The sequence below is a fragment of the Zonotrichia albicollis genome, chromosome 17 (genome assembly GCF_047830755.1).
Source record: "Zonotrichia albicollis isolate bZonAlb1 chromosome 17, bZonAlb1.hap1, whole genome shotgun sequence".
Taxonomy (NCBI): Eukaryota; Metazoa; Chordata; class Aves; order Passeriformes; family Passerellidae; genus Zonotrichia; species Zonotrichia albicollis.
In genome coordinates, this window is record NC_133835.1 from 9,766,968 (window position 1) to 9,792,636 (window position 25,669).

A 25,669-nucleotide genomic window follows, 5' to 3' on the forward strand; every position below is an offset into this window, starting at 1 on the left:
GCCATGTGGAGGCTTAGGCAATTATTTCTCAATGCAGTCAGCTACAATAGCAGAATGAGTATTTGTAGATCTGTGATTAATCTGTGTCTGCTGTGAAATCTATGCCTGTGTAAAATAAAGGGGAATAGTTTAGGCAATTTGGGGACTGTAAAAAATCCATCTAAAGATCAGGAATGTGTCAGTTGTGCTGGTGAATGTAACAGCTCATGGCAGTAGGGAGGCTCAGGTATTGTGGTGAGTTCCTCTGCAGGCACCATGCTTCTTTTCTTGATGGCAAGGGGTGACCTGGGATGGGCAGGAGGTCCCCTTGGCCTCTGGAGTGGCAGGTCACACTTTGGATTTTAGCGGAACTAAAAATATTAGTCTGTATTAGCAGAAAAGCCATGTTGGCTACTGTGTATGCATGTGGAAACTGGGGACACTAACATGGATTCTGGCTTCTCCACACCTGCCCTGAGATGAGTGGTGACCAGCTGGGGGGCACTGGTGGTTGATCTGGAAAGATCTTCTGTCTCAAATTCAATCTCTGTGTGATTTCTGTGTCACAGGTACCTGCATTTCAACAACCTGGAAAGTCTGGAGCTGGAGACTTTTAGTGACCTGCCTAAACTTGAAAGGCTGTGAGTAAAAATGGGATATTTATTGGGACCAAAAGGGTGAGGAGAAGGGGAAAACCCCCTTTATTTAGTGTAGCAGTTTTGCTAGCATAGAGTGTGGTCTCCAAAATGCAAAAAGAAACTTCTTTAAAGAAAGATTTTACATAATTCCTGAGGGGGAGGGTATGGAGGATGTTAAGGGAATTTCCCATTTTATGTAATGTTCAGGTTTCCATCTAAATAGGAGTAAATCTGCAGAAAGTCCTACAGCTGGTCAAGCCAAGTGAAATTTTACTCTGAGCATAAGGTCAGCAACATTAGTCACTGTTGGGCAGAGTGAGCTAAAAAAAGGGGGTGGAAAAGGGATAAAGTCAGAAGAAAGTATAACAGGAAAAACACACCACATCCTTCTTGAGAGAAGTAAGGAAATGGAGTCTCCTGCTCCCCAGGATTGCTTCTAGCAGTAATGGAGCCACCAGCACAACAGTCCTTGTGTGGTTCCCACTCCATGGAGAAACCAGCAGACTTTCCTGGGCTGTGTGGAAATGTGCCTTATATCCATACATGCCAAAGAAATAAAACTGTGGGATCCCACACCCTTAGGAAAATTCAGACCTGGATCAGTGCATGGCTGATCTCAGTCACTGTATTGGATCCAATAAAAATTCTGGATTTAAATTTTAAAGGAAGGTTTTTCAGCCTCCAAGCTGGGCAACCAGGCTGGACCCTGGTGCACACGTGTGTGTGCAGACATTTGCACTCTAGCTGTGCTGCTTTTGTGTGCTCTCCTGTTCCACCACCTACTAAAATTGCTTCATCTCTTTTATCAATGGTCTCTCATGAGTTTTAGATGTAACCAACACCAGTAAATTCCTCCACCGTTATGGGAATGGGGAGTTAATGATCCCCTCTTGGTCTCCACTAATATTTGCATTTTAGTGCAATCAGGGTTTCTCCCTAACAACTGGAGAGATTTATGTGTGTGCTAAGATTCTGGAAGTGAGAATTTGCCTCAGTTTTGTTCAGACATAAGCCCAGTTTAGGTGGCTGTTGTCTGAATTGGATTTGCTCATGGATTTGGGCTAATAACTACATGGAGTCCAATGCAGGAGTTGCCTAACACCAATGGCTGCCCTTGTGTAATTATCACATCATCTCCACAGGGGAAGGGGAAGGAAAAGGTCCCTTCTAAACTGGAGCTGACCCAGGCCCAGAAAACAGAGGGTGGGTCCAGTCTGAGGGGATTTTGTGCCCTTTCTCCTCCCTGTGCAGAGAGACTGGAAGGGTCCAGTTCCAACCTGTTCCATCCCATCCTGAGTCACCGTTTCCAGCCCACGCCCGCTCTCGCCTTTGGCAGGTTACATCACACCCACCAAGGGATGAAATCCCTCCAGCTCATGGAAACAAACATGGAATTTAAACACTGAGCTCCGTTTGGATGAGTGGCCTTTGCATTGAAACTGAGTTGTGACCTGGGGTGTTATCATCCTCACGGTGCAAATACTGAATAATGTTCTGGCATGACTTCTCCCACTGCAGATTCTTGCACAACAACAAGATTTCCAGGATTCATCCAGGGACATTCTCTCAACTGGAATCCCTCAAACGGCTGTAAGTAAAAAATATTGCCTGCAAAGAGGACTTGTTTATCTTCAATCAGATGGGCAGGACCTGAGGAAGAATGTGCCTGGTTGGCAAAGCTTTTAGTTGTTGCACTTCTAAGGCCACTGCTTAGTTTATAAAACAGTTTTGATTGGACCTGAAAGCTTATTTAAGCAGTTAGAAGTTTCTTTATGCTAGTGTCTAATTATAATCAGCTTACAGCTTAATAATACCACAGGAATGAACGTTCCTGGAAAGTCTTCACAAGGTTTTGAACCCATAAAACATCCTTGAAAAATGTAGAAAGTCCAGGTCATGGATATGACCTTGAACATGTTTGTAGATCAGTATCTAGCATGGTTAGAAAAATCATAGTCATAAAAGAAAATACTTGTTTTCTAGATAGAAATTAGTCAGAGGAGTGCCAAGGGGCATGATTCCCTTTCCATGCAGGAATTCCCCAGAGTGCCATTCCCACATAACCTGTCTGTCTCTTAAGCTTACTTCTTTCTTGCTTTGGTTTTATGATCTCTGGGAATAAGTTCTATGACGTGTTTGGGAGGAAAAAAATAAATTCAAAAGGTAAAGGAATTTTGGTGTTCTGCCATGATTTTCAAGTACAATAAAGTAATGTATTTCTCACTGCTGCTCTCAGTGTTTTCTGCAAGCAGGTAAAATGCTTCACTTCTCTTTAACAGGGAATATCTTGTGAAATGCTGTCTGTAGGTGCCAGAGAAAAAGATGGGATATCTATAAAATACTCGGTCATGACCCTGTGTGAAATCTCACATTCTCAAATATGTGACCCTGAAAGTGTTAGATTTTTCTTCTTTTTTTGCTTGTTTGTTTGTTTAGGCGCTTTTTTTTTTTTTTTTGTATTTTGTTTTTGGATGGCTGTCCTGGTTTTGAAAATCATGACAATGGCTCAGACCCATTGACTGTAAAACTGTCAGTGGGGAAGGAGGCACAAACGAATCCCCCTGTAGTCCTCATTTATCCTCCTGGATAGCACTGCTTGTAGGAATGAGGTCAGTGCAGGGAAGAGGCTGTGGGGGCACTGCGAGGTCACTGGACCTCCATTTGCTGTGGTTCAGGCTTGTGTTGCAGTAATAAAAGTTCTTCCAGTGGTGCAGAAATGCTGCAACTCCTCACAGCTGGTTACAGGAAGGGTCTGATCCCATCCACACATAAATAAATGGGGGGAGGGGGTTGGAGATGAAAGAGAAAAGCTGTAACAGAGGCAGTTCTTACAGAATTCAGTAAAAGTTGAAATCTCCATCCCAGGATAAACCCCAACATTTCAGTGTCTCAAGTATCCCAAAACTGCATAATCCAGTTTAACTGAATAATTTCTATTTGGAACTGGAATAGTTTCTAGTATTGGTCAAGCATCCTAGCTAACCATCATATGAAATATCTCAGATTTTCACTTGGGATGTAACCAAATGCAGGGCAAACCACCCAGGTGACCCTGGAGGGCTGTGTCCCCTGGAGAAGCAGGCAGCCCAGCAGCTGTAGCCTGGGCACTCATCGAGCTGCCTTTTTGCTGTTGCAGGAGGCTGGACTCCAACTCCCTGGTGTGTGACTGTGAGCTGCTGTGGCTGGCAGAGCTGCTGAAGCAGCACGCGGAGCAGGGCAGCATCCAGAGCGCCGCCACCTGCGAGGCTCCGCGGGACCTGCACGGCCGCTCCATCGCCACCCTGACCGCCCAGGAGTTCAACTGTGGTGAGCCAGATCACAGCCCTGAGCTGTGCTTTGGGCTGGCAGTTCCTCCCTCCTGCCCTTTGCCTCCCTCTCCCCTCTGCTGGCATCCTGGTTTCTCCCTCCTTCACTGCTGGAATGGGGAAATCCCAGTGGGGCTGCAGGAGGAAGCTGATATTCCCAGGGGTGTTGGAGGCAGCTCTGCTTTGGCTGCTGGATGTTGGCTTGGCTTTTTGCACAGAGTAGGGCTGGTAAAGGATCTGCTGCACCAGGAAATACCCCACCTTAGGCTGAACAGAAGGCGAACACTGGGAGAGCTGCAATGGCAGGAAACACAACTGGAAACCTGAGGGAGAGCATCGTAGATAGGGAGCTGAATGTTGCGTTTGACTGTGGAGTAACTGTTGGATTTTGTTAGCCTGTTATTCTTTAAACTTAGAGTTTTAAATCTGAAAAAATCTTAAAATTAGTTATTTCATATAGAAAAAGACAAATCTCTGACTTTTAAGTGGAGGTGAGACAAAGCTCTGATTTTTAAGTTGAGGTTGGTACAAACACTGGCTGTAGTTCCATGGTGCTCTGCTGCTGGCAGAGTCAGTTTGAGAAATTCCCACCCACGTGGGCTGGCTGTTAGCATCCCCCCTGGATATGCCAGCCCAGCTGTGCATGGTCCTGCTGTGAGCCAAATGTGTGAGATCAGCTGGATTTTGAAGAGCTCTCCATTGAATCCAGCTTTTCTCTTATGATTTCATTATTTTTTTTTAATTTGACCATTTCACAGATTAATTTAGGGCACAGCCATGGAAAGAGTTGAGTTGGCACAAACAGGTCTGTGACCTCAGGGGAGGGGGGATAGGAAGGGCCTAGGGAAAACAGCTGGGGACACATGGAGTGGCTGTGCCACACAGCATGCTGTCCCCAACACACTTCCAGTGCCACAGTACAGCTGTTAGTGCAAATTTGTTCTGGTTTAGGCATGGAAACACAGTGGGTGTCTGTCAAATTACCAGAGCACCTGGTGGGAAGATTTTGCTGGCATTTGGCTTTCACCCTGGTGGTGTGCCAGCTGGGAAGACAAATGATACAGAGTTCAGCACAGAGCTCTACCCATGCAGGTGGCTGATACTCGAGTCAGTCTGAAAGCTGCTGGTACCATTAACCCATGGCTTTGAGCAGCTGTGAGCCACAGGGGCAAATCTGCCCTGGGTCAGTGTTTTGTACTGTGGGGCTGAGCTGGGTTTGGGCTGTGCTGGGTTTGGGCTGTGCTGGCTTTGCCTTTGGGGATTTTTTCTGAGCCATTAATTTGTGGTATGAGGAGTGAGGACACTGACCTTCCATTGGAGGAGGTGACAGGTTCTCAATTTTAGCAATAATCCAGCTGGTTTTAGTGGATCACTGGTGAACATGCAGATTGTGAAATGGAATGGCTTTTTGAATCAAGATCAAGCGCTCCAGGCTTGTCCATAAATTCCTCCCTGTTTTAGCACATCCTTTCAATGTTTAACTTGCTTGGTGCTTGAGTGTATTCAAAGTGAAGAACACAGTGAAAGGCTTGGCTGGATAGGGACAAGATGATGAATTAGGGCCATAATGAATGAAATCCTGTTGGGAAGGAAGTGGTTTGGTTTGCAGGGAGCTGGCTCTGTGCTCAGGTGGAGCAGAAAGCTGCAGGCTGCCAAGGGCAGAAAAACAACCCAAGTGAGGATGCTACTGACTTTGTTTCTTTGGGGGGAGGCAGGGACCAGCTCTGTAATGAAGGAGATGTGTACAGTCAGGGCTGTGGGAACTCATCCACTGCCCAGCTGCTGGGAACAGGAGCAGCAGCAATTCCCCAGGGCCTTTACAGGTGCTATTCCTTCATGATATTTTCAGGTGTTAGTGAATTTTGGGATTCTGAGTGGATGCTGCTGTGCCTGAGGCTGTGCCTGTTCCTTGGGGCACTGCAGAATGGGTGTTGTGTGCCCCACCACACCCCAGCTGGGCTGAATTTTTGTGCTGCTTTGGACTGGGTTGTGTTCAAATTGTGTTTTGCAGAGAGGCCTCGAATAACCTCAGAGCCCCAGGACGTGGATGTGCTCCTGGGAAACACAGTTTATTTCACCTGCAGGGCAGAAGGAAACCCAAAGCCTGCCATCATCTGGCTGCACAACAAGTAAGTCACATTCAAGGAACCCTGGGGTGGCAAAGGTTTACACGCACTGAGCTCTTCAGTGCCTGCCTGTAATTGCAAAAGTTGTTTCACACAACATTAAAAAAAAATAAGAAGAAAAAAAGAAATGGTTATTTCATGAGTTATATTTACCTTCCTTTTAACAGCATTCTCTGGTGACCACGTAATCCAAGTGGTGTTTTCATCTGCATTTGAAATATTTCATCTGCTTTTGTAATGGATTCCAAGAGCTTATAACTTTCCTGTAAACATACTCTGCAGGCTGAAAGCAGTTGTCTTTTGATCAGGAAAAAAATAAAATTAGAGTTTCATGTTCCTCTCAGCCACCATGCTTGCCATTTGTTAACTGCTGAGATGCTTCTCACTAAAGGCTGGTTGTGCTAGGTATGAGGTTTCTTTCCAAAGAGAAAAATTGCTGTGCTCCACTGAAGGACAGAATCTGCAAATTCTTGTATAGGTTATGTGCTAGATGCCAGAGTGTTCTGGGAAATGCTGCACAATAAAATATTCTCTGCCCACTGTGGAAGTGAAGCTGCCTTGCTGCTTTATGAGCTTCTTGTCTGGTGAAGCCTGAGCAGGGCTTGGTTATTAATAAAAATGATCAATGTGTGCTTCTTTAGCAAATCCCCCCACCAGGCAGAGTTTCAGCCCAGAGCAAAAGTTTATGGCTGAGTTAAGTGCCTTTGGAAGGAAGGTTTTGTTAGGGAAATGCTGGCAGGCTCCCAAAGACAGCATTGTGAGAAGGATAATGATAATAAATGCTCAACAAACGAGATAGGGCTGGAGAGAGGAGACACCAGGGGAATTAAATAAATGCCCAGCAAGCAGATTAGATTGCATAGTGGGTTCAGCCTTTGTCCTGGGGGGAGAGAGGTCCCTTCTTCCCTTTCCATCATCTGCAGCCATCCAAGATTCCTTCGTGCTGGGACAAATGGGATGCAGCACTGGGACCTTCTGCCACGGGCTGGGATCCAGGAGCCACAGGTCACTGCAGAGAAAAGGAAGATGTTTCACAGCTCTCGGGCTGGGTTGGAGTCCAAGCCGTGTTGGGGTCCCATGGTGACTTCGAAGAGCTTTTTGCTCCTCTCAGGCCTTTGAGTCTGGAGCTTGAATAGCAATGGCTGCACGCAAGAACAATATTAATTCATTGTTAAATTTGCACTTAGTGAGTAAGGGGAACAGGCATTCTGGGCCAGGATGTCCTGACAATGGCAGCAATGCTGTGACATGGGAACAGAGTGCTCTCCTGATGGGCTGTAAATGTCCTGTGTAATCAGTGGGGAGAAAAAAAGCAGCTCACCCAGGGAGCAAATCAGAGCTGGAGTTGCACTTCAGCACTGTGAGTCAGAACTCTTGCTGCAAATTTCATGAAGTTTCAGAATAGCTCCAAGAAACGCCAACCTATTGCAATGCAAAGCCCCCAAATCCCCCCGGAAGGGGGACCACCAGTCTTTATTCCTTTCAGATTTTGCCTGTTTGTGGTTGTTTTTCAGTAATAAGATTGACATGAAAGATGACAACCGCCTGAACCTGCTGCAAGATGGGACCTTGATGATCCAGAACACCAAGGAGTCAGACAAGGGCGTCTACCAGTGCATGGCCAAGAACATTGCTGGGGAGGTCAAGACACAGGAGGTCGTGCTGCGCTATTTTGGCACCCCATGTAATTGAGCTTTGTGTACCCCTTTACGACCTGGGGGCTTGGGGATGGGAATGGAGCTGAATCAGAGTCAGTCCCAGCTTTGTACGTGCCAAGGTGTTCTTGGTGTGCTGGGGGAGAGAGTGGAGGCAGGCAAGCAAAGCCTGAGCTTAAGGGGTTCCCAATGGAGTTGGAAAAGGGGAACTTAGGGATTGAAGGTAATTGGGACTGGGGAGGGAGTTTGAAGTCTGGGATGAATTCTGAATTCTTCTCCAGGGTGAAGGCGACATGGGCATGAGGATGCTCCAGCACTGGGTGAGTGGGTGTGAGGAGGTGTAGGAAGATGCTGGGGGCATTGCTCAGAGTGAGGATTTGGATGTCAGGGTAGAACCAGGGTGGGTTTCTGGGTTGCAGAGCAGCCCAAGCAACTTCTGCGCATCAGTGAGCAGCAGAGCTGGCTCCTAAAGCTCTCCTTTCCTTCCAGCCAAGCCCACCTTTGTGATCCAGCCACAGAACACTGAAGTGCTGGTTGGGGAAAGTGTCACCCTGGAGTGTGGGGTCTCTGGGCACCCCCAGCCCCGCATCAGCTGGACCCTTGGCACGGGCTCTCCTCTGCCACAGGATTCCCGTTTCACCATCACCAGCTCTGGAGGACTCTTCATCCAGAACGTCACCTTCTCAGAGCAAGGGCAGTACAACTGCAATGCCAGCAACTCTGAGGGCTCCATCCAGGCCACAGCAAGGATCATAGTGCAAGGTGAGGGCTCCCAGGCTGAGCCTGGAAGGGTTCTGGGACATTTCTGGGACACTGTGTTTAGTCAGTGGGGTGTGTTTGAGTCTTGTGGCTGATTCGGCTCCCATGAGCTCCCTGAGTGTTTCCTGCTGCTCAATCTTTGCCTTCCCTTCCAGATTCTCCCAGGTTTCTTGTCATTCCCACGGATCAGACAGTAACTGAGGGACAAAGTGTGGATTTCCCCTGCTCTGCTGAGGGTCACCCTCCCCCTGTGATTACCTGGACAAGGGCAGGTACTGCCTAACTTCATTTGTGGCTTCTCTCTCCCATGCCATCATCCATGGGGTGTGGGTGGGAACAGCTGAGCTCCTGGCTCAGGGTGGTGGCTTGCAGTGGTGGCACAGGACAAATTGTGACCAGCACAGACCCAGTCCCACATGGAGGTGTGTTGCAGATCACCAAGGATGGTGTTGAACACTGAGGAAGGGGCATCATGAGTCTCTGTCACAAGGAAAGAGTGTGATGGTTTTCCTCAGCATGAAACCCATGGAAAGCATTACACTTCTTCCTGCAGTGGCTTCCCACCTCCTCTGAAAAGGCAAGGTCTGGAACCTCCAGGTCATATCAATCACAGAATTGTTTGAGTGGAAAAAGACCTCTAAGATCATGAATTCCAGCCCTTAACCCAACACTGCCATGTTGACCACTAAACCGTGTCCCTAAATGCCAAATCTACACTCTTTTTTGACACTTCTGGGGATGATTCCACCACTTCCTTTTGCAGCACCACCATGTGCCCAGCTCTGTGTCATTTTCCCTGATTTGCTGCCCTTGTGGAGCACATTGGAGAAGGGCACCATTCACTGGCACACCTCAGAGTTTTCTCATAGCTTAGGAAAAAAGCTTTTGGGACAACAGGTGGTGGTGAACTTTTAAAGTCTCAAATAATTGTTAATGCTGGCTCCACTGAACTGATCTCATCCAACACTTTCTGGGACAGAAGCCAATAATGCTTGGCCCAGAGGTCCTCCAACTTTTCCTTATGCTTCATAAGCCATAATTAATGGTTTAGGGCTGTGGAGATTTTGTGGGTATTGTGTTCCAGCGTCCACAGCAATGGCCCTGACGCGGAGTTAAGAAGGACCAGCTGAAATTCTGCTCTGCCAGCATGTTCTCCATCTCCTTTAACCTGTTTTCCTCCACTTTCCAGAAAATATATCCTAGGCACATGGAAAGGAGCACAGTGACAAGAAGTGAGGTTCATAACTGCTTTGTAACCAGGTTTGCACTTGGCACTCCATAAATAAAAAAACAATGAAGCTTTACAGTGCTTTCACATGTTGAAAGCAAGACAAGATGAGCATTGCTCATCTCAAAGCCACTTTTGAGAACATAGGGGGTTTTGGTGTTTGGGATGAATAAGTAGAGAATGAATAAATGGAGGAAAATGGAGTATATTTAAAAAAAAGTTGCTAGCCTGACAAATTTTGGTAATTTTATTTGGGTTTGTTAAAGCAGTTTAATTTTTAGCTTTTCTCCTGAAATAGAGAAAATATTGAAACAACTGTTTCCAGACCAAAAAATCAGACCAAAAAATTTAGAAAGACGATGCCAAATGTTCCCATTTATTTGATGAAACAGAGAGTTTGGATAATTGAAGAGTGATTTGCTATCCATCAAAGGTCAAAAAAATCTGCAGGCTGCACTAAGAAAATACTTAGGAGGAAAGAAAAAGGGTTCCAGCTCTTCCCAGCTGATCAGACAAGACAACTCAGTGTGTATAGGTGGTATTTCAGGGCAACTGATGCTGGGTAAGAAATTAAATGGGTGACTATCACACAAACCCCTACAGTGAATCTAGAAACAACACAAAACACTTTTGTGACAATATTAATATAGGAAGTAATATAAAAGCAGATCTTTAACTGTAGGCATCCAGGTGCAAATATGGCAAATTGCACGCTGAAAATGTGCTGAAAATGCACACGTGTCAAAGCACATGTGACATGGGGCAAGTACAGTTTTATAAGTTCAGCAAATTTGCATAATTGACAAGAATCCCTAGTTAGAAACACAGGTAACCCTCTTGGTTCAACTCCTTGTGAAGCCTCCATCCCTGCTAGTTGTTCATGTCTAATACACAAGGAAATGCCTTGGGAAGGTGTCTTGTCCTTGATTCCCATAAGAAGCAAGATCAGAACCAGCCCTCAGAAATTTGTTGGCGTAATAGGAAAAGCACTAGCGTTAGGAAACTTTATAACAATCCAACCACCACTTCCAGAGCCGCGGATAGATACGAAAACCACACCAAAGCAAAAACCATTTTGTCATCAGTGGGATGAGGGAATTAACGAGCTGTTTGGTCCCCCAGGTGGGCCCTTGCCCAGTGACCGGCGGCACAGCGTGCTGGCCACGGGCACGCTGCGCGTGGGGCGCGTGGCCCTGCACGACCACGGGCAGTACGAGTGCCACGCCATCAGCGCCATCGGCGGCACGAGCCTCCCCGTGCAGCTCTCCGTGACCCCGCGAGGTGAGCTGGGCTGGCAGAGCTGTGACATTGCTTTTTTGGTAGATTGTTGGAACCCTGGATGCTGAGAGTGTTAAACTTTCTGTGCTGAAAGGCACAGACCCACGAGGGAAGACTGCATTTGACCTACTGTCACTGTGACATTTCATGAAAAATCCCTTCACCAGGGTTCCTTCTCCTGGCAAGATGAGAGGCCTCAGCTTCTCCATGTTTTGCTCCTCTGGAATGTGATTTGGAGAATTGTTTACCCAGTATGTGAATTGTTTTTAATTAATGGCCAATCACAGCCAGCTGTGTTGGACTCACTGAGTGTGCCACGGGTTTTTATCATCATTCTTTTCTAGCTTTGTGATGTACTCTTTCTCTTTCTTTAGTATAATTTAGGATAGGATAGGATAGGATAGGATAGGATAGGATAGGATAGGATAGGATAGGATAGGATAGGATAGAATAGAATAGAATAGAATAGAATAGAATAGAATAGAATAGAATAGAATCTATATGGAGCATATTTTCTAGAAAGCCTTTGAATTAAGGATTTTAAATGGCGCAGCACATTCCTGTGTAATTACCCCAAGTAGAGATGCAGAGGAGCAGAAAATAATGAACAAAAATTACATAAATTTATAAACAGAGAGCTTGGTAGTGAGACAGAGAGCACAGGGTGAGCTGCTGCTGCCCCTGTGCAGAGCCCTTGCACGAGCAGCAGCTCTGCGTTCCCCATGCTGAGATGGTTTTTTACACACAGATTTCTTTATTTCCTTGGTGCATTTTTCACCCCAGTGACTTTTTTTCCCTGTTTTGCACAGTGATCCCAGTGTTCCTCCATCCCCCCCAAGACCTGGTGGCAGAGACAGGCCAGGACGTTTCCATTTCCTGTGCTGCCCAGGGGGACCCAAGGCCCACCATCACCTGGGTCAAGGTACGTGGGTATTTCACATCACTCAACCAGCAGTGGGAGCAGAAGGAAAGGCCTGAGAGGGCAGCAGAGCAAGTTTAGGTTGTGGCAGGGCAGCAGAAAGATGTTAAGAAGCAAGAGAAAAAAAAAATTCAAAACTAAAGTCACATCTGCCACCAGCCAGGCTGAGAGACTGGGTTTGAGTGATGCTGTCAGAGCCAGCAAAAGCTGGGATTTGCAGGTCAAGCCAGCAAAAATCCATCAGTTCCAGGTTGTCCTAAAACTGAAAATATTTCAACTTAATTCTGTGCCATGAAACTTCTGTGGGGGCATGAGGGCCTGGGATTTGTTCCAGCCAGCCTGGCTGTGTGGGGTGTCATTGTGGGGACAACCTGGGGAGGGAGCTGAGCAGGGACCTCCTCACTGTGGTTCCCATCAGGAACAGGTGTCCTTGGACGTCTCTCTGGTTTCTCTGGAAGAGCAATGCTAACATCTGGTGGCCACATTTGCTCATCACATCCATCCCTGGGTTTGCTGAGCAGGCTGAAGGCTGGGCTGGTGGGAAGCTTTCCGTGCTCTGACACAGCTTCTTGTCTTTATATGGTGCAACAGGAGGGCATCCAGATCACAGAGAGTGGCAAGTTCCACATCAGCCAGGATGGGACCCTCTCCATTCAGGACCTGGGTGTGGCTGACCAGGGCAGATACGAGTGCATAGCAAGGAACCCCTTTGGCTTCACCTCGAGTGCCATGCAGCTCACTATCACCGGTACTGTATCTCTCCCCGAGCCTTCTCTGGCTCCCCTGTAAGGACCTGCTGTGCTCGGTTGACAGCTATACTTTGAGCAGTTAATTATGTAAGAAATTATTTCTTCAGCTTCTTTGCAGACAGGTCCTTTTGGATTGGAGTCACCTCTTTGTGAAAGCCCACGCATCTCCCAGCTGTCCCTCGCTGTTTGCTCAGCTGAGCTGCAGTTGCTCCCTGCAAAGCCAAAGGTGTTATCTTAAACCTCCTCCTGCAAGCCCAGCTGTCTGTGTCTGTGTAGTTATTGCCTCTGCTGGGAGGGACAAACTTATTAAAATGTGCCAGTGTGCTCACAAATCATCATCTGGCCAAAATCTTGTATGCCAGGGAAGGGAGAAGCAGAACAATATTGTCACTGCAAATGCAGGGGTGTAAATGTCTGATCAGCCATAGGATCACAGACTCACAGAATCAGTGAGGCTGGAAAAGACCTTCAGGATCATCAAGTGCTACCTTAGACTCTGCACCACTCTTGGGAATGGGAACTAGGTCTGGTTTTCAATCTCCTGCTCTGTGCGTTAGTGAAGCTGTAATGATCAAGGAGGAGTAGCTCTTCTCTGCTGGTCAAACCAGAGTCAGGAGTGGAAATTGTACCTTTTAGAGGGTAAGAAAACTGGAAAAGGAGAAAAGAAATCAAGGGCAAACAAAAAGTTTAAAATATAAACTTATATATGTTTATAAAGTAAACTTATATAAGACTTATATAAGTAAAGTGCTGTTCCAGCAATAGCCACAGTGGCTAGTGAGTGGCTTATTAGATTAATTTAGTAACATATGCCATACAGGGGCTGAAAATAGTCAGAAACGTCTTTGTTGTTTGAAATAGTTCCTGAGATAATTTCTGTGGTTTGTTCTTGATTGGTGCCTCATTCACCAGCTGGCTGTAGCTTACACCAGTAGCCAGCTGGGAACTGGTTTGTTCAGCTGTGACAAAGGCCCTGGCTTAAAAATGCATCCTGTAGTAATTTTAAAGAAGTGATGTCTGTACTTCTGAAGGCATTCCAACAACAACTTTGTTATTTTTATCTAAAATAATGTAGCAAATGTGTTAACACTAAGTTTGGACTATTATTATCATAAATATCTATTAAATACTAGCAATAATTAATAAGTAAAGCCTTCCACAAACAGAAAATTAATATATGATTATATATTAATATATGTGGGTGCCCAATTTAATATTTAAATTAATTTCATCAATTTGACAAGTACCTTTGTGGGAAGCAAATATATTCTTTTGGATTAACCCACTGTGATTTTTCCATTTTCTTTTTGCAGTTTAACCACTAACCAAAACAGGCCTTTTTTTTGCAAAGCTCTACAGGAGAAAACTCTGAATGTGTGCCCACAGACATCTCCTGAAAAAGTCACCTCCTTTTTCAGGCAGTTCACATTCTTCAGTATAAACAAAATAAATTCATGGTATTGATATTACAAACAGAAACGCTGTTTGTTCTGCAGTGCGGTCCCCGGAGCTGGTGCTGCTGCACAGATTTTCATGAGCTGGGAGGGCCCATTAATATCGAAGCGAATTGAGAGTGTTTTGTTGTTTCTCTGTGCTTTGGGCAGCCACGGACGTGGGGCGGAGCGGGGACACGTTTGTGGCCACGTCGCTGCGCGAGGCCATCAGCAGCGTGGACCACGCCATCAACTCCACACGGACCGAGCTCTTCAGCAAGTGAGTGTGCCAAGGGCCTGGAGCTGCGGCCTGAGGCAGAAAAGTGATAAAAACCCACAAGAAATGAAGCTTTATCAAAGCTCATTTTAGCACTGGCAGCCCGCAAAGCAAAGATACAGGATTTTTTCGAGTGCTGGATGTTGAAGCTGCACCCTGTAGGATGTGATAGAGCTTCCCAACAGATTTGGGATTCTGGAAAAGTGAGATACATAAGCATCATCTCTTATGCCACTTCTATCTGCATTTTGTCAGCTCGAGTTGGCTGTGGAGATAGTGAATAAAAAGGAAAATTATCAAAGGAGTCATTTTATGAATGCAACTGACTTTGTGGAGGGTGTACAGAAATAATAATATAAAAATTCCAACCATTTCCTCAAGAAAAAATAAATTCTCGAGTGAATATGATTCAATCCTTTTCTACCCCAATATATGTTTTTATTGGAAGGATGGATAGTTTGTATTAAGCCAGAAACCCTCTGGGTTTCAGCTGTTGAAAAGTGAAAAAATAAATTACTATCACAGAAAAAACCCAGAGAAACTGAGGGAATTAAATATGTGCATTTTCCTGGGGAAAAATATCCTTTCTTTAATCATCTGCAATGTGCAGACGAGCCATGTTGGTCTTATGCACTAATTTGGGGGCCAAGCGCTAGACCAGCTCAGAGCCTGACTCTTGCTGCTTGTAGGGTCTCAGTGCCCTGGGCAGAGTTGATTAATTTTAATGATCCTGCATCACTTTTAATTCCTGGAAACAGGCGCCCCAAGACTCCCAATGACCTCCTGGCTCTGTTCCGCTACCCGAGGGACCCCTACACCCTCGAGACAGCCAGGGCAGGGGAGATCTTTGAAAGGACCCTGCAGCTGATTCAGGAGCACGTGCAGCAAGGGCTGATTGTGGACATGAATGTCACAGGTAGGAGAGATTTTATTTCCCTTCTTAATTTTGTGTGCAGGATGAAATGAACACAATGGTGTGTAGACATCCAGGAAGTTCAAACTGTGCAGTGGAGTATCAAAAATCCAGATAAATGTTGGGTATAGCAAGAAATGTGCTGTCTGGGTGGCAATTCTTTCTATGTCTCATTTTTTTTTAACAGCTGAAGGGCTGGTCTTATGTTCACTGAACCAATTTGATACCCAGGAAAATATTTTAATTCCTGTTTTGGTAAAGGTTTCTTAGATGGCTGTAAAAGCTCTATTTTAAAAAGTATCAGCTATCTCACTGATAAAGGAGTATCCTTGTGGGTCTGAGATGTTTCCTGCTCTCCAAATGGCAACGAGAACAGTGCTGTGAACTCTGCAGTATTAGGGTGCTGTTACAGAGGAAGTGGGATTCCCTTTTCTGTCTCTACTACTTTTACCTCTTAGCTACAAACTCAGCTAAGTCCCAGCAACTCAGGTTCCTTCTATCGAGGTAAGACAGCAAACAACAAAGCAATGTAACACCAAAAGTACCTAATGAGGTCTAATCATGCAGTAGCTGGACCCCAGAACTTCCTACCTGGCACTTCCTTAATATACAACAAACATTCGTGTACACTGTGTGCTTCTACCTGTACGTGTGATTCATCATGTAGCAGGCATTGTGTGTTTGGGGCCTGTAAATATTTTTTCCTGCCTGGATGTATTCCAGGGTGCAAGGAATGTCTCTCCAGGCAGCAGGTCTGGTCTGGGCTGGTTGGACTGCCAGCTTCTCCTCATTGCCCTGTCAGCATCCACACAATGCAGCATCATTCAGCGCTTTCACACGGGCCAGCAGTGCCCTGGCAGTCACCCACGGCTTCCTGCTGCTCGTCACGTAGAGCTTGGGTGGGTGACAGAGCTCATGGTGGCAGCAAAAACCCAGGGAGCTATAAAATAAACCTAGAATAGGGACCAAGACCACCCCCACAGTTTGCTCTGCCAGTCACAACATTTCTGTTTTCCAGCTCTGTGCAGTTAAACTCTTTTTCCTTTCTTTTTTGCTTTGTGGGTCAGAAGTGATCCTGTGCTTCCTTTGCCTCCCATAAATCCTACAGCAACACCATGCTCAGAGACCCGGCCTATCCTGACAGGGGTTTTCACACAGAGCTGTTCCATGGGACAGTGGGAATCAGGAGGCTGCAGGTGATGCCTGACCTGGTGCTCTGCCCTTCCCTCTGCAGGCTATCGCTACAATGACCTGGTGTCCCCTCACTACCTGACCATGATCGCCAACCTGTCGGGCTGCTCCGCGCACCGCCGCACGCCCAACTGCTCCGACATCTGCTTCCACAAGAAGTACAGGACCCACGACGGCTCTTGTAACAACCTCCAGCACCCCATGTGGGGTGCATCCCTCACAGCCTTCCAGAGGCTCCTCAAACCTGCCTACCAGAATGGGTTTAACCTGCCCCGAGGGTTTTCCTTGGCAGAAGATGCCAGGGATCTGCCTCTTCCTCTACCTCGCCTTGTCTCCACCGCCATGATTGGGACTGAGACCATCACCCCCGATGACCAGTTCACGCACATGCTCATGCAGTGGGGCCAGTTCCTGGACCACGACATGGACCAGACGGTGGCAGCCATCAGCATGTCCCGTTTCTCAGACGGAGCCCCTTGCAGCGAGGTGTGCACCAACGACCCTCCCTGCTTCTCCATCACCGTCCCTGCCAATGACCCCCGCGTGAGGAACGGGCGCTGCATGTTCTTCGTGCGCTCCAGCCCCGTGTGTGGCAGCGGCATGACCTCCCTGCTGATGAACTCTGTCTATGCCAGGGAGCAGATCAACCACCTGACATCCTACATCGACGCCTCCAACATTTACGGCAGCACGGAGCAGGAATCGTGGGAGCTGCGGGATCTGAGTGGCCGGAGAGGGCTGCTGAAGAGAGGGCAAGTTGTGCCCAGCTCAGGGAAGCACCTCCTTCCCTTTGCTGTGGGGCCACCCACAGAGTGCATGAGGGATGAGAATGAGAGCCCCGTGCCGTGCTTCCTGGCGGGAGACCACCGTGCCAACGAGCAGCTGGGGCTCACGGCCATGCACACGCTGTGGTTCAGGGAGCACAACCGCATTGCCACCGAGCTGGCTGCCCTCAACCCGCACTGGGACGGGGATCTCCTGTACCACGAGGCGAGAAAGATTGTGGGTGCCCAGATGCAGCACATCACCTATGCCCAGTGGCTGCCCAAGGTCCTCGGGGAGGCTGGGATGAAGATGCTGGGTGAGTACAAAGGCTACAACCCCAACGTCAACGCGGGGATTCTCAACGCCTTTGCCACGGCCGCGTTCCGCTTTGGGCACACCTTGATCAACCCCATCCTGTACCGGCTGAACGAGACCTTCCAGCCCATCCCACAAGGCCACGTCCCCCTGCACAAGGCCTTCTTCTCCCCTTTCAGGATCATGCAGGAAGGGGGGATTGACCCCCTCCTCCGTGGGCTGTTTGGGGTTCCTGGGAAAATGCGGGTGCCCTCTGAACTCCTCAACATGGAGCTGACAGAGAAACTCTTCTCCATGGCGCACTCTGTGTCACTGGACTTGGCTGCTATCAACATCCAGAGAGGGCGAGACCATGGCATCCCACCCTACAATGACTTCAGGGTCTTCTGCAACCTCTCCTCTGCACAGGAGTTTGAGGACCTCCGAAATGAGATAAAGAACTTGGAGATCAGAGAAAAGCTCAGGAGGTACTGTAGCCTGGATGTGGAAGGATCAAAATTACTGGAGACCAGTTAGTTGAAAGTTCCTGCTTCTTCCAATACACCCATGGATTAACCTTCCCAGATATTTCCCCCCACAGATGTTAAGATAGGGTAATAACTGTGGTTTAACAATGAGGTTAGACAAATGAAGTTTCTCCAAGTGATCAGTCTGGTTTTGGGTGGAATGTTGTCAGGCACTGCTGTGGTGTAGTTTGGGAGCAGATTGAGCCTTGGAGCCATTTTCCAGTCAGATTAAACTGTGTCCTATCTGCCCTGTCTGCCTCTTCCAAGGCAGGTCTTTATCCTATTGTCTTTTAGATAAAACCATTAAAAATATTGTCCAGATGAGTTCCTGATATACAGATTTCTGTGTTGGTATCAGATATATATTATCCCCACTCTTTGAGAGCCTTTTAACTTTTTTTTTTTAATATCTGTTATCCTGCAGTTTATATGGAACTACCAAAAATATTGACCTGTTTCCAGCACTTATGGTGGAGGATCTTGTCCCTGGGACCAGAGTGGGACCAACACTGATGTGCCTGTTAACGACTCAGTTCAGAAGGCTGAGGGATGGAGACAGGTATTGCCATCGGAATCATCCCAAATCCTTTGGTATTCTCTTTGGGAGGTTTTTTGCCTTACAAGAAAAAGCAGAATATGTATTTTTTTTCTTATTTATTGTCTTGTGATATGAGGAACAGTGTTCTGTGTCCAGTGTATTTGCAAGAACTCTTGTCACAGTTACTGTCAAGGTGTCCTTTCCTGATTTAATGATTCTCATTTCACTACAGAACACTGGGAATCATTGAGGATGTTCCCAGTGTCTCATGAAAATTGTAGAAAATGTCCACGGGAGCTTCTATCTAATCCCTATTTGCTGCTTGTGTGAACAAGACACCTTTGCCTGGTGATGCACTTAGGGCAGGAGCACAGGGGCTTGTGGTTCAGAAAAAGCCATCTGTGTTTGCAGCCACCTGACACCGGAGCAGACGCTCATTTTGAGGGGTGTGGGTGCTGCCACACAGATGTCAGGGAGCTCATCTTCCTCTCCCAGCCTCACTCACTCACTCACTCACTCACTCCCTCCTCTCCCATCCTGAGTCATGCTGTGATTACACCCCACTGCAGATTTTGGTATGAGAACCCCGGAGTGTTCACGCCGGCACAGCTGACTCAGATCAGACAGGCGTCCCTGGCTCGTGTCATCTGTGACAACAGTGACCACATCCAGCAGCTGCAGAGGGACGTGTTCCAGGTGCCATCATACCTGCAGGGCATGGTCAGCTGTGAGGAGATCCCTGCCGTGGACCTCCGCCTGTGGCAGGAGTGTTGTGAGGGTAAGGAGGGGATGCTCTGGCACTGACTGGTGTGGGCACCACTCTGGGTGGCATTTGTCACGTGCCACAGCAGCTTTTATGGAATTGTAGCTGATTTCTGGCTGCACCATGAGACCCCTGTGTCAGCAAATGGGTGCAAAGAAAATTGAATATAGAATAGGAATGGAATGGAATGGAATGGAATGGAATGGAATGGAATGGAATGGAATGGAATGGAATGGAATAGAATAGAATAGAATAGAATAGAATAGAATAGAATAGAATAGAATAGAATAGAATAGAATAGAATAGAATATTTCAGCTGTAAAGGACCTGCAGCAATCCTCCTGTCCAATCGTCTGACCAATGTAGGGCTGATCAAAAGTTAAAGCAAATTATTAATTATGTCTTAATTATTATTATATCTAAATGCTTCTTAAACCCTGAGAGGTTTGGGATATTGGCCACTTCTATAGGAAGCCTGTTAACTTTGTTAGCTTCATTTAATCTGTCTGAAAGCCCACCTCACTGAGGGCTCTGGTCTCTGGCTGAGGAAGAGACTGAAACAGGACATAATCCCCACCACATGCCACTTCACAGATTCATTTGGGAGCCTAAATCTCTGCTATTAAGCCTCAGATCCTGCCATGGTCCCCTTGGGCTGCATTCTGGTTCAGATGTCCATTTGAGACATGGTAATCCATGAGTGATGCACACCCTTTCCCACACCTGGGTTGCCTCCTTCCCTCTGGCCCAAGAGACGTGTCCAGGGTGGATGGTGCAGAAGGGCAGCTCTGCCTTGTGCTGCTGCAGCTCACATAGTCCTGTTTCAAACAGCAGTGCTCACTGCAGACTTTCCCTTCCTTCCCAAGACTGCAGGACACGAGGGCAGTTCAGGGCTCTTTCGCAGCGCTTCCGAAGCAAGAGGTCTCCTGGCTTCAGCTACCCAGAGGAAAACCCTGCAAAGCACCAGCTTGCCTTGCCCAGGTGCAGTATCACCCCTTCTTCCTGCAGTTTATGAAACAGAAGTTTCAATAACTCAGTCCATTCATGCCTCTGAATCTGGCACTTTGCAGAGATCTGGGGTCAGGGGTGGATCAGTAGAGGGATGCTGAGCTCAGCCAGTCCTCCACACTTGAGTGCAGAGCCCAGCTCTGATATGTAAATACCTGGGCTGAGGGGCTCTTTGGCAGCTGGGCCCTTCCCTTTGATGCTCACTTGGACGCTGATGTTGGAGAAGGCAAAATGATTCCCTCCCCTAGGAAGCTGCAGTTTGCATAACCCGTTTCACATTTTATCCCTGACCCCAGAGACGAGGCACCCTCTCCAAGCTCTTCCTCCAGAGAGAACCTTGAGTCCCTTGTGGCTGAACTGGAGAAGACAGTCACTTCCCTACAGAAACAGGTAACACTTGGTGTCCCAATATTTGTCCTTCATGGGGTCATGAACTTCAGCAAAGAAAACATGAGCCAGCATTTTCTTCTTGTATTTGGGGCAGATTAAAGATTACCTGTGCCATGGTGCAGACTCCTTGTATTTGGAGCAGGTTAAAGATTACCTGTGCAGACTCCTTGAATTTGGGACAGGTTAAAGATTACTTGTGCAGTGGTGCAGACTCCCTGCATTTGGGACAGATGAAAGATTACCTGTGCAGACTCCTTGAATTTGGGACAGGTTAAAGATTGCCTGTGCAGTGGTGAAGTATCCCTGCATTTGGGATAGGTTAAAGATTACCTGTGCAGTGGTGAAGAATCCCTGTGTTTGGGATAGGTTAAAGATTACCTGTGCAGTTTTGCAGACTGCTCTCAGAGCTGCTGCTTTCTCCCCCCCAGGTGAATGCACTAGAGAGCCAGCTGAGGTGGCACCACAGGAGCAGCAGCACACGTGGACAGGGCAGGAAGATTGGGGACAAATGGAGAAAAAGATGACCATGTTGTCTCCTTGTGCAAGGTCAGTGTGTTTGTTCTGGGCTGGGGCCCCACAGGGTCAGTGTGGGGGACACCTCAGCAGTGTTCCCATGCAGGGAGGATGGAGCAATGAGGGGATGAATGGGACATGAAGTAATAGCCTTAAATGGAGCAGGTTAGACACTTGTTTCTGCTGGCAGTGATTAGTGACTCACTGGAATGGGCTGTCTGGGGACATGGTGGCGTATCCATTCCTGGAGGTCCTCTAGGAACTGGTTTGGCAAAGATGGGGAAAGACATAAGTATAGGATGGACCAGGTGGTTTGGGTGAGGTCTCCTGGGCCTATTCTCCCGGGACTCTGGGTAGGTTTATTCTAACAACATTTAATGTCATAACCCCAAATCCAAGAGCCTCGGAAGGACCTTTGTGGGGAGGGATATCACAAAGCTCAGTGATGGAGTGGATGGACTGGTTCCTCCCCTGGGGAACAAGGACATCTGGGCAGATGGAGCAATCCCTCATTTGCTTACAAACTGGCAGAGATTTCCCCCTGCCCGTCTGAGTCACCATGCTCCTCACTCCTGAAGGCACCAGTGCTCTGTTTGCTGATCCCAAACCAGAGCAGCACAGCTGGTGGGTGCCTGTGTAGAGTCCCTGTCAGCCCCTGCCAGCCTGGGGACTCCCCCTGCTTCTCAGCAGTGACACAGGCCTGGCCACAACTCCAGTCCAGGTGCTCATGGGCATGGGGAACACAGTCTGAGCTCCCTTCTCCTACTTCCCATGGAGATCCCTGCAGCCTTGCAGAGAGGCTGAACAGCTCCCTGGCACCTGCCAATCTGGGAAAGGTGGTGAATGGGTTTTATGTGTTGCAAATGATTACTTCAGGGAGAGGAGCAGAGGAGTTTTGAGAAGTGCAGTTCTGCCAGACAGTCAGTGCTAGGAGGAGCATTCATTCTCTGGGAGTTAGATTAAAGGATGGGGCAAGCAAAGGCTGAGCTGTGCTGATAAACACAGGAAAAAGCAGAAAGAGAAAGCCTGGAGGCTGGCCAGGCTGTTTATCAGCATGAGTTGGTGTTCTGGTCTTCACAGATTTTCCGCTCAAATAGTGACTCTGCTTCAGAAATGTGACAGGGTGCAGGGTGGTGTATGAATTGGCTTTTCCTTGCCATCATTTCAGATCCTTGATGAGGCCTGGGTTTACAGGGTCCCTGAAAAGTATTACTGTGGGTTTAAAGGTTTTCCTGCCTCAGACCTGCCAGGCACTCTACAGCTGACTCTGCCTGCAGCTGCTCTTACAGAGCTTTTCTGCTTTCTTGTGCCATTTCAGGTGCCCTGTGACCTGCACTCCTGCTCTCCACCAGCCAGTCCAAGCCACCCCTACAGGGCTCAGAGAGCCACCATGGTGCTGTGCCTGCTCTCACACCTCCTGTGCCACCCCCTGTCCCAGGACCACTGTACTTCTGCCTGTATTGAACCCTCTGCACTGACTGTCTACAAGCCCCTCAGCCCCTGGACCCTTCCTGCTCTTGTCAGCCTCCCAGGGATGGGCTCTGCCCTCGGTGGGGACAGCTCAGAGTCTGCCAAGGTGCCTCTTTCCTCCACAGCCCCCAGGAAATAGAGACAAATTGCAGCTTCTTTGATGCCACTGTTCTACTCTGCTCCTCTTCCCGTGCACTGCTGTCATGACCCACCAGCCCTTGTGTGAACTGTCCCTTGGACACCCATCCAAAACAATTCATTAAGAGGCTAAACCTTCCCCAAGTGCACTGTGGTGCCAGGAAACATCTGGAGAAATCACTAAAAAATAAAAGAAAAGGACACATGAAGCCCAGACGAAACCCCAGCCACCTTCTGATGCCGTCAAAAAGACCAAGAGGAACCTCAGGGTTGGGGGCCAGGTAGTGTGGCCACCCTGGATCTCCAGCTGTACTTTGCCAGCCGTTGGTGACAAATGGCACATCCCATGGCCCCAGAGTCACCTGCCATTCCTCAATGCCATTTTCCTCAGCATGACCTCCATTCTCCAACTTTCTTCTCATTTAGGGGCTTAATTGGAATTATGCTCCTCTTCCTTTTTTTCCTCCAAGAAGGCTCTTTGCTGGAAGATGTATTTTGAGTGGAAACGTAACAGGACCTGGCACAGAACGTCAGCTAATTAGGTGTAATGTGTGCTCTCATTAGTGGAGGGGAGCTGCTGGTTTCTGTCAATTAGGCTGGGAGGCCACGCTGTGGGTTTTGGGTGGATGCAAAATGCTGTTTGTGTTTGTGGCTCCCTGGTGCTCTGCAGCCAAACCAGGGCTGTGCAGGCAGCTCTGCTGGTTTGGGTGCTCTTTGGAGGTGCTCCTTAGTGGTGCTAGAACTGAAGTCCCTGTGTGCCCACCACAACCCCAAACCTGTGGACAGATTGGTTTTTAATACATCCTTGTAAGCTGGTCACGGGGACTGAAGAGAAAATACTTGATCCATCAGATATCTGTGCCTTCCTTATCTTTATCACTTCTACTGCATCCTCCCACTTTCTTTCCCACAGCACAAGGACCAGAAACTTCTACAAACATGCTTTTTCTTATTTTTTTTTTTAGGTGTTTTATAGTACTAAAAGGGATTCGAAGCAGCAGGAATGCTCCTGGAACTGAATAGGAAAATAATAATAAAAAAAAAACTACTAGAAAAAGATTGTGATTTATCATCTCTTTCCTGGCATGGGGCTGAGCTGTGCGTGTGTGTCCTGTGCAGACAGAGGTTTGCAGGGATGAGTGTGTGCTCTGCATGTCTGGTAGGCTCAGCTCAGAGGCAGTATTTAGTCCTCAGGGATGTTTGTCATTTGAAAGTACTCTTTCATTTAGGTGCAAATCAAGATCCAAAGCCTTGCTGTTAGAAATCAGCTGCACTCGTCTATCGCTGGTACCACTGCAGGATCTAATCTGGCAAAGGTCAATAAAGGTAAATCAGTTCACAGTCTCCTTTTGCACACCAGAAGTTCAGTGAGACCTCATTTAAAACAGTGAGGCACAAGCTCTCTGTGCTGCATCTGATCAGATTTTTTTTCAGGGCATAACCAGGCAGCCCCTTTTGCTCCTGATGGAGTGTGATGTGAGGAGCACACTTGTTACAAGGGCTGCAGAGGGACAGCAGAGGGAGTGTCCCTTTCCTTTGGTCTGCAAACCCTTCTGTGCTCCATCCTCAGTTCCCCATCTCATGGTGAAGTGAGAAAAATGCACATTAGAGACATTACACAGTGGGGAGAATGCAGAGACATTACTCAGTGGGAAAATGCATGGAGATTTTGCACACCCAGTGTGGCACTGGGGGCAAGGCTTTGAGCTGAGACCTTGGGGGACTCACCCATCTATTCAGGTGCTGCTTGGGTAAGGAGGGAGCAGAATATTTTATTAAAGACTCCCTTTCTTCCCAGTTCTCATCAGTTCAGGAATGCACGGGCCACGCTGAGGAGCACTCTGTACTCCTGCCCTCTGCCCTGGGCATCTCTGCCTGGAGAGGGTGAGGAAATTGCTGAGTCCAAAACCCAGACAAGGAAATCCTTTTGCAATTTTTTTGACCATCATGGGGACACTCAGAATACAGGACACAGCATGTCTAGAGCTGTTGACCCAAGGGTGGGTCCAGCTTGTTCCTCATACCCCGCATGGTTGCAGTTGGCAGCCCAGACTCCTGCAATTAATTTTTTCGTATTTCTTTTTAAGTAGCCTCTTTCAAATCCCAACTACATGCCCAAAATGAGCTACACAGACCAACTGCAAGCAGAGGAGAATCAAAATAATGGGCTCAAGGCCAGGAGTGGCATTGCCAGGTGAAAAACTCCCACTAATTAGATGGAACAGTTAAATGACAAAGTCCAGGTAGGGGGTGGGGGTTGGAGTTGGGATTTCTCACCAGAGCAATCTTTAGGTGGCCTAAAGTCGTCACCTGGAAGATGTGAGGGGGTAATCTCTGTCTTTTGGGTGATGGCTGTGGGTGGTGGGATTTGGGAGGGGGTTTGGAGCATGTCAGTGTCAAAGTGTGACCAGGGCTGGGGAAGTGTGGCTGTGCTGGCACTGTGAGATCTGGGGATTGCATTCCAGGGCTTGGCTGTGGATGCATTGCAAGCACCTGAGGCTGGTTCAGACCCTGCATCAGGAAAAGATCTCCTGATTCTGAGAGGGACCCATTTCTGGTGGAAGCTGAGTGAGCACCAGATCCTGGTGGATCTGAGATGCTAATTCCCTAGGAATCCTCTGCAACAGGAAATTAATGTGAGGAGGCAAATGCTTTAGTGGGGTCACTCTGGGAGGTCATTGTAGAAGGAACAGTGTAGAAGGAACAAAGAATCTTGTGTTATAAGCCCCCTAATATCCAACCAGGAAATATCCAAACACTTGAGATCTCTTCTAAGGTTATTTCCTTAATTCTGTTTTAACTCTCCCACATTT

The 25,669-nt window shown here is 47.6% G+C and overlaps 1 protein-coding gene across 1 annotated transcript in view; it reads left to right on the forward strand.

Annotated features, from left to right (window-relative positions):
• The window catches only part of LOC102074418 (peroxidasin homolog), a 41,887-nt gene extending 18,061 nt beyond the window's left edge, over positions 1–23,826 (forward strand). Inside the window, exons 5-23 of the mRNA XM_005489118.4 lie at positions 549–620; positions 2,136–2,207; positions 3,754–3,923; positions 5,934–6,051; positions 7,563–7,732; positions 8,193–8,465; positions 8,618–8,734; positions 10,813–10,971; positions 11,778–11,890; positions 12,479–12,635; positions 14,241–14,349; positions 15,105–15,262; positions 16,494–17,997; positions 18,461–18,595; positions 19,144–19,352; positions 20,204–20,318; positions 20,642–20,735; positions 21,164–21,281; positions 22,567–23,826. Of these exons, the coding sequence (XP_005489175.3) occupies positions 549–620; positions 2,136–2,207; positions 3,754–3,923; positions 5,934–6,051; positions 7,563–7,732; positions 8,193–8,465; positions 8,618–8,734; positions 10,813–10,971; positions 11,778–11,890; positions 12,479–12,635; positions 14,241–14,349; positions 15,105–15,262; positions 16,494–17,997; positions 18,461–18,595; positions 19,144–19,352; positions 20,204–20,318; positions 20,642–20,735; positions 21,164–21,259 (3,841 nt within the window). The 3' untranslated portion in view covers positions 21,260–21,281; positions 22,567–23,826. The remainder of the gene's footprint in view (positions 1–548; positions 621–2,135; positions 2,208–3,753; positions 3,924–5,933; positions 6,052–7,562; positions 7,733–8,192; positions 8,466–8,617; positions 8,735–10,812; positions 10,972–11,777; positions 11,891–12,478; positions 12,636–14,240; positions 14,350–15,104; positions 15,263–16,493; positions 17,998–18,460; positions 18,596–19,143; positions 19,353–20,203; positions 20,319–20,641; positions 20,736–21,163; positions 21,282–22,566) is intronic.
• The last annotated feature ends 1,843 nt before the right edge of the window (positions 23,827–25,669 follow it).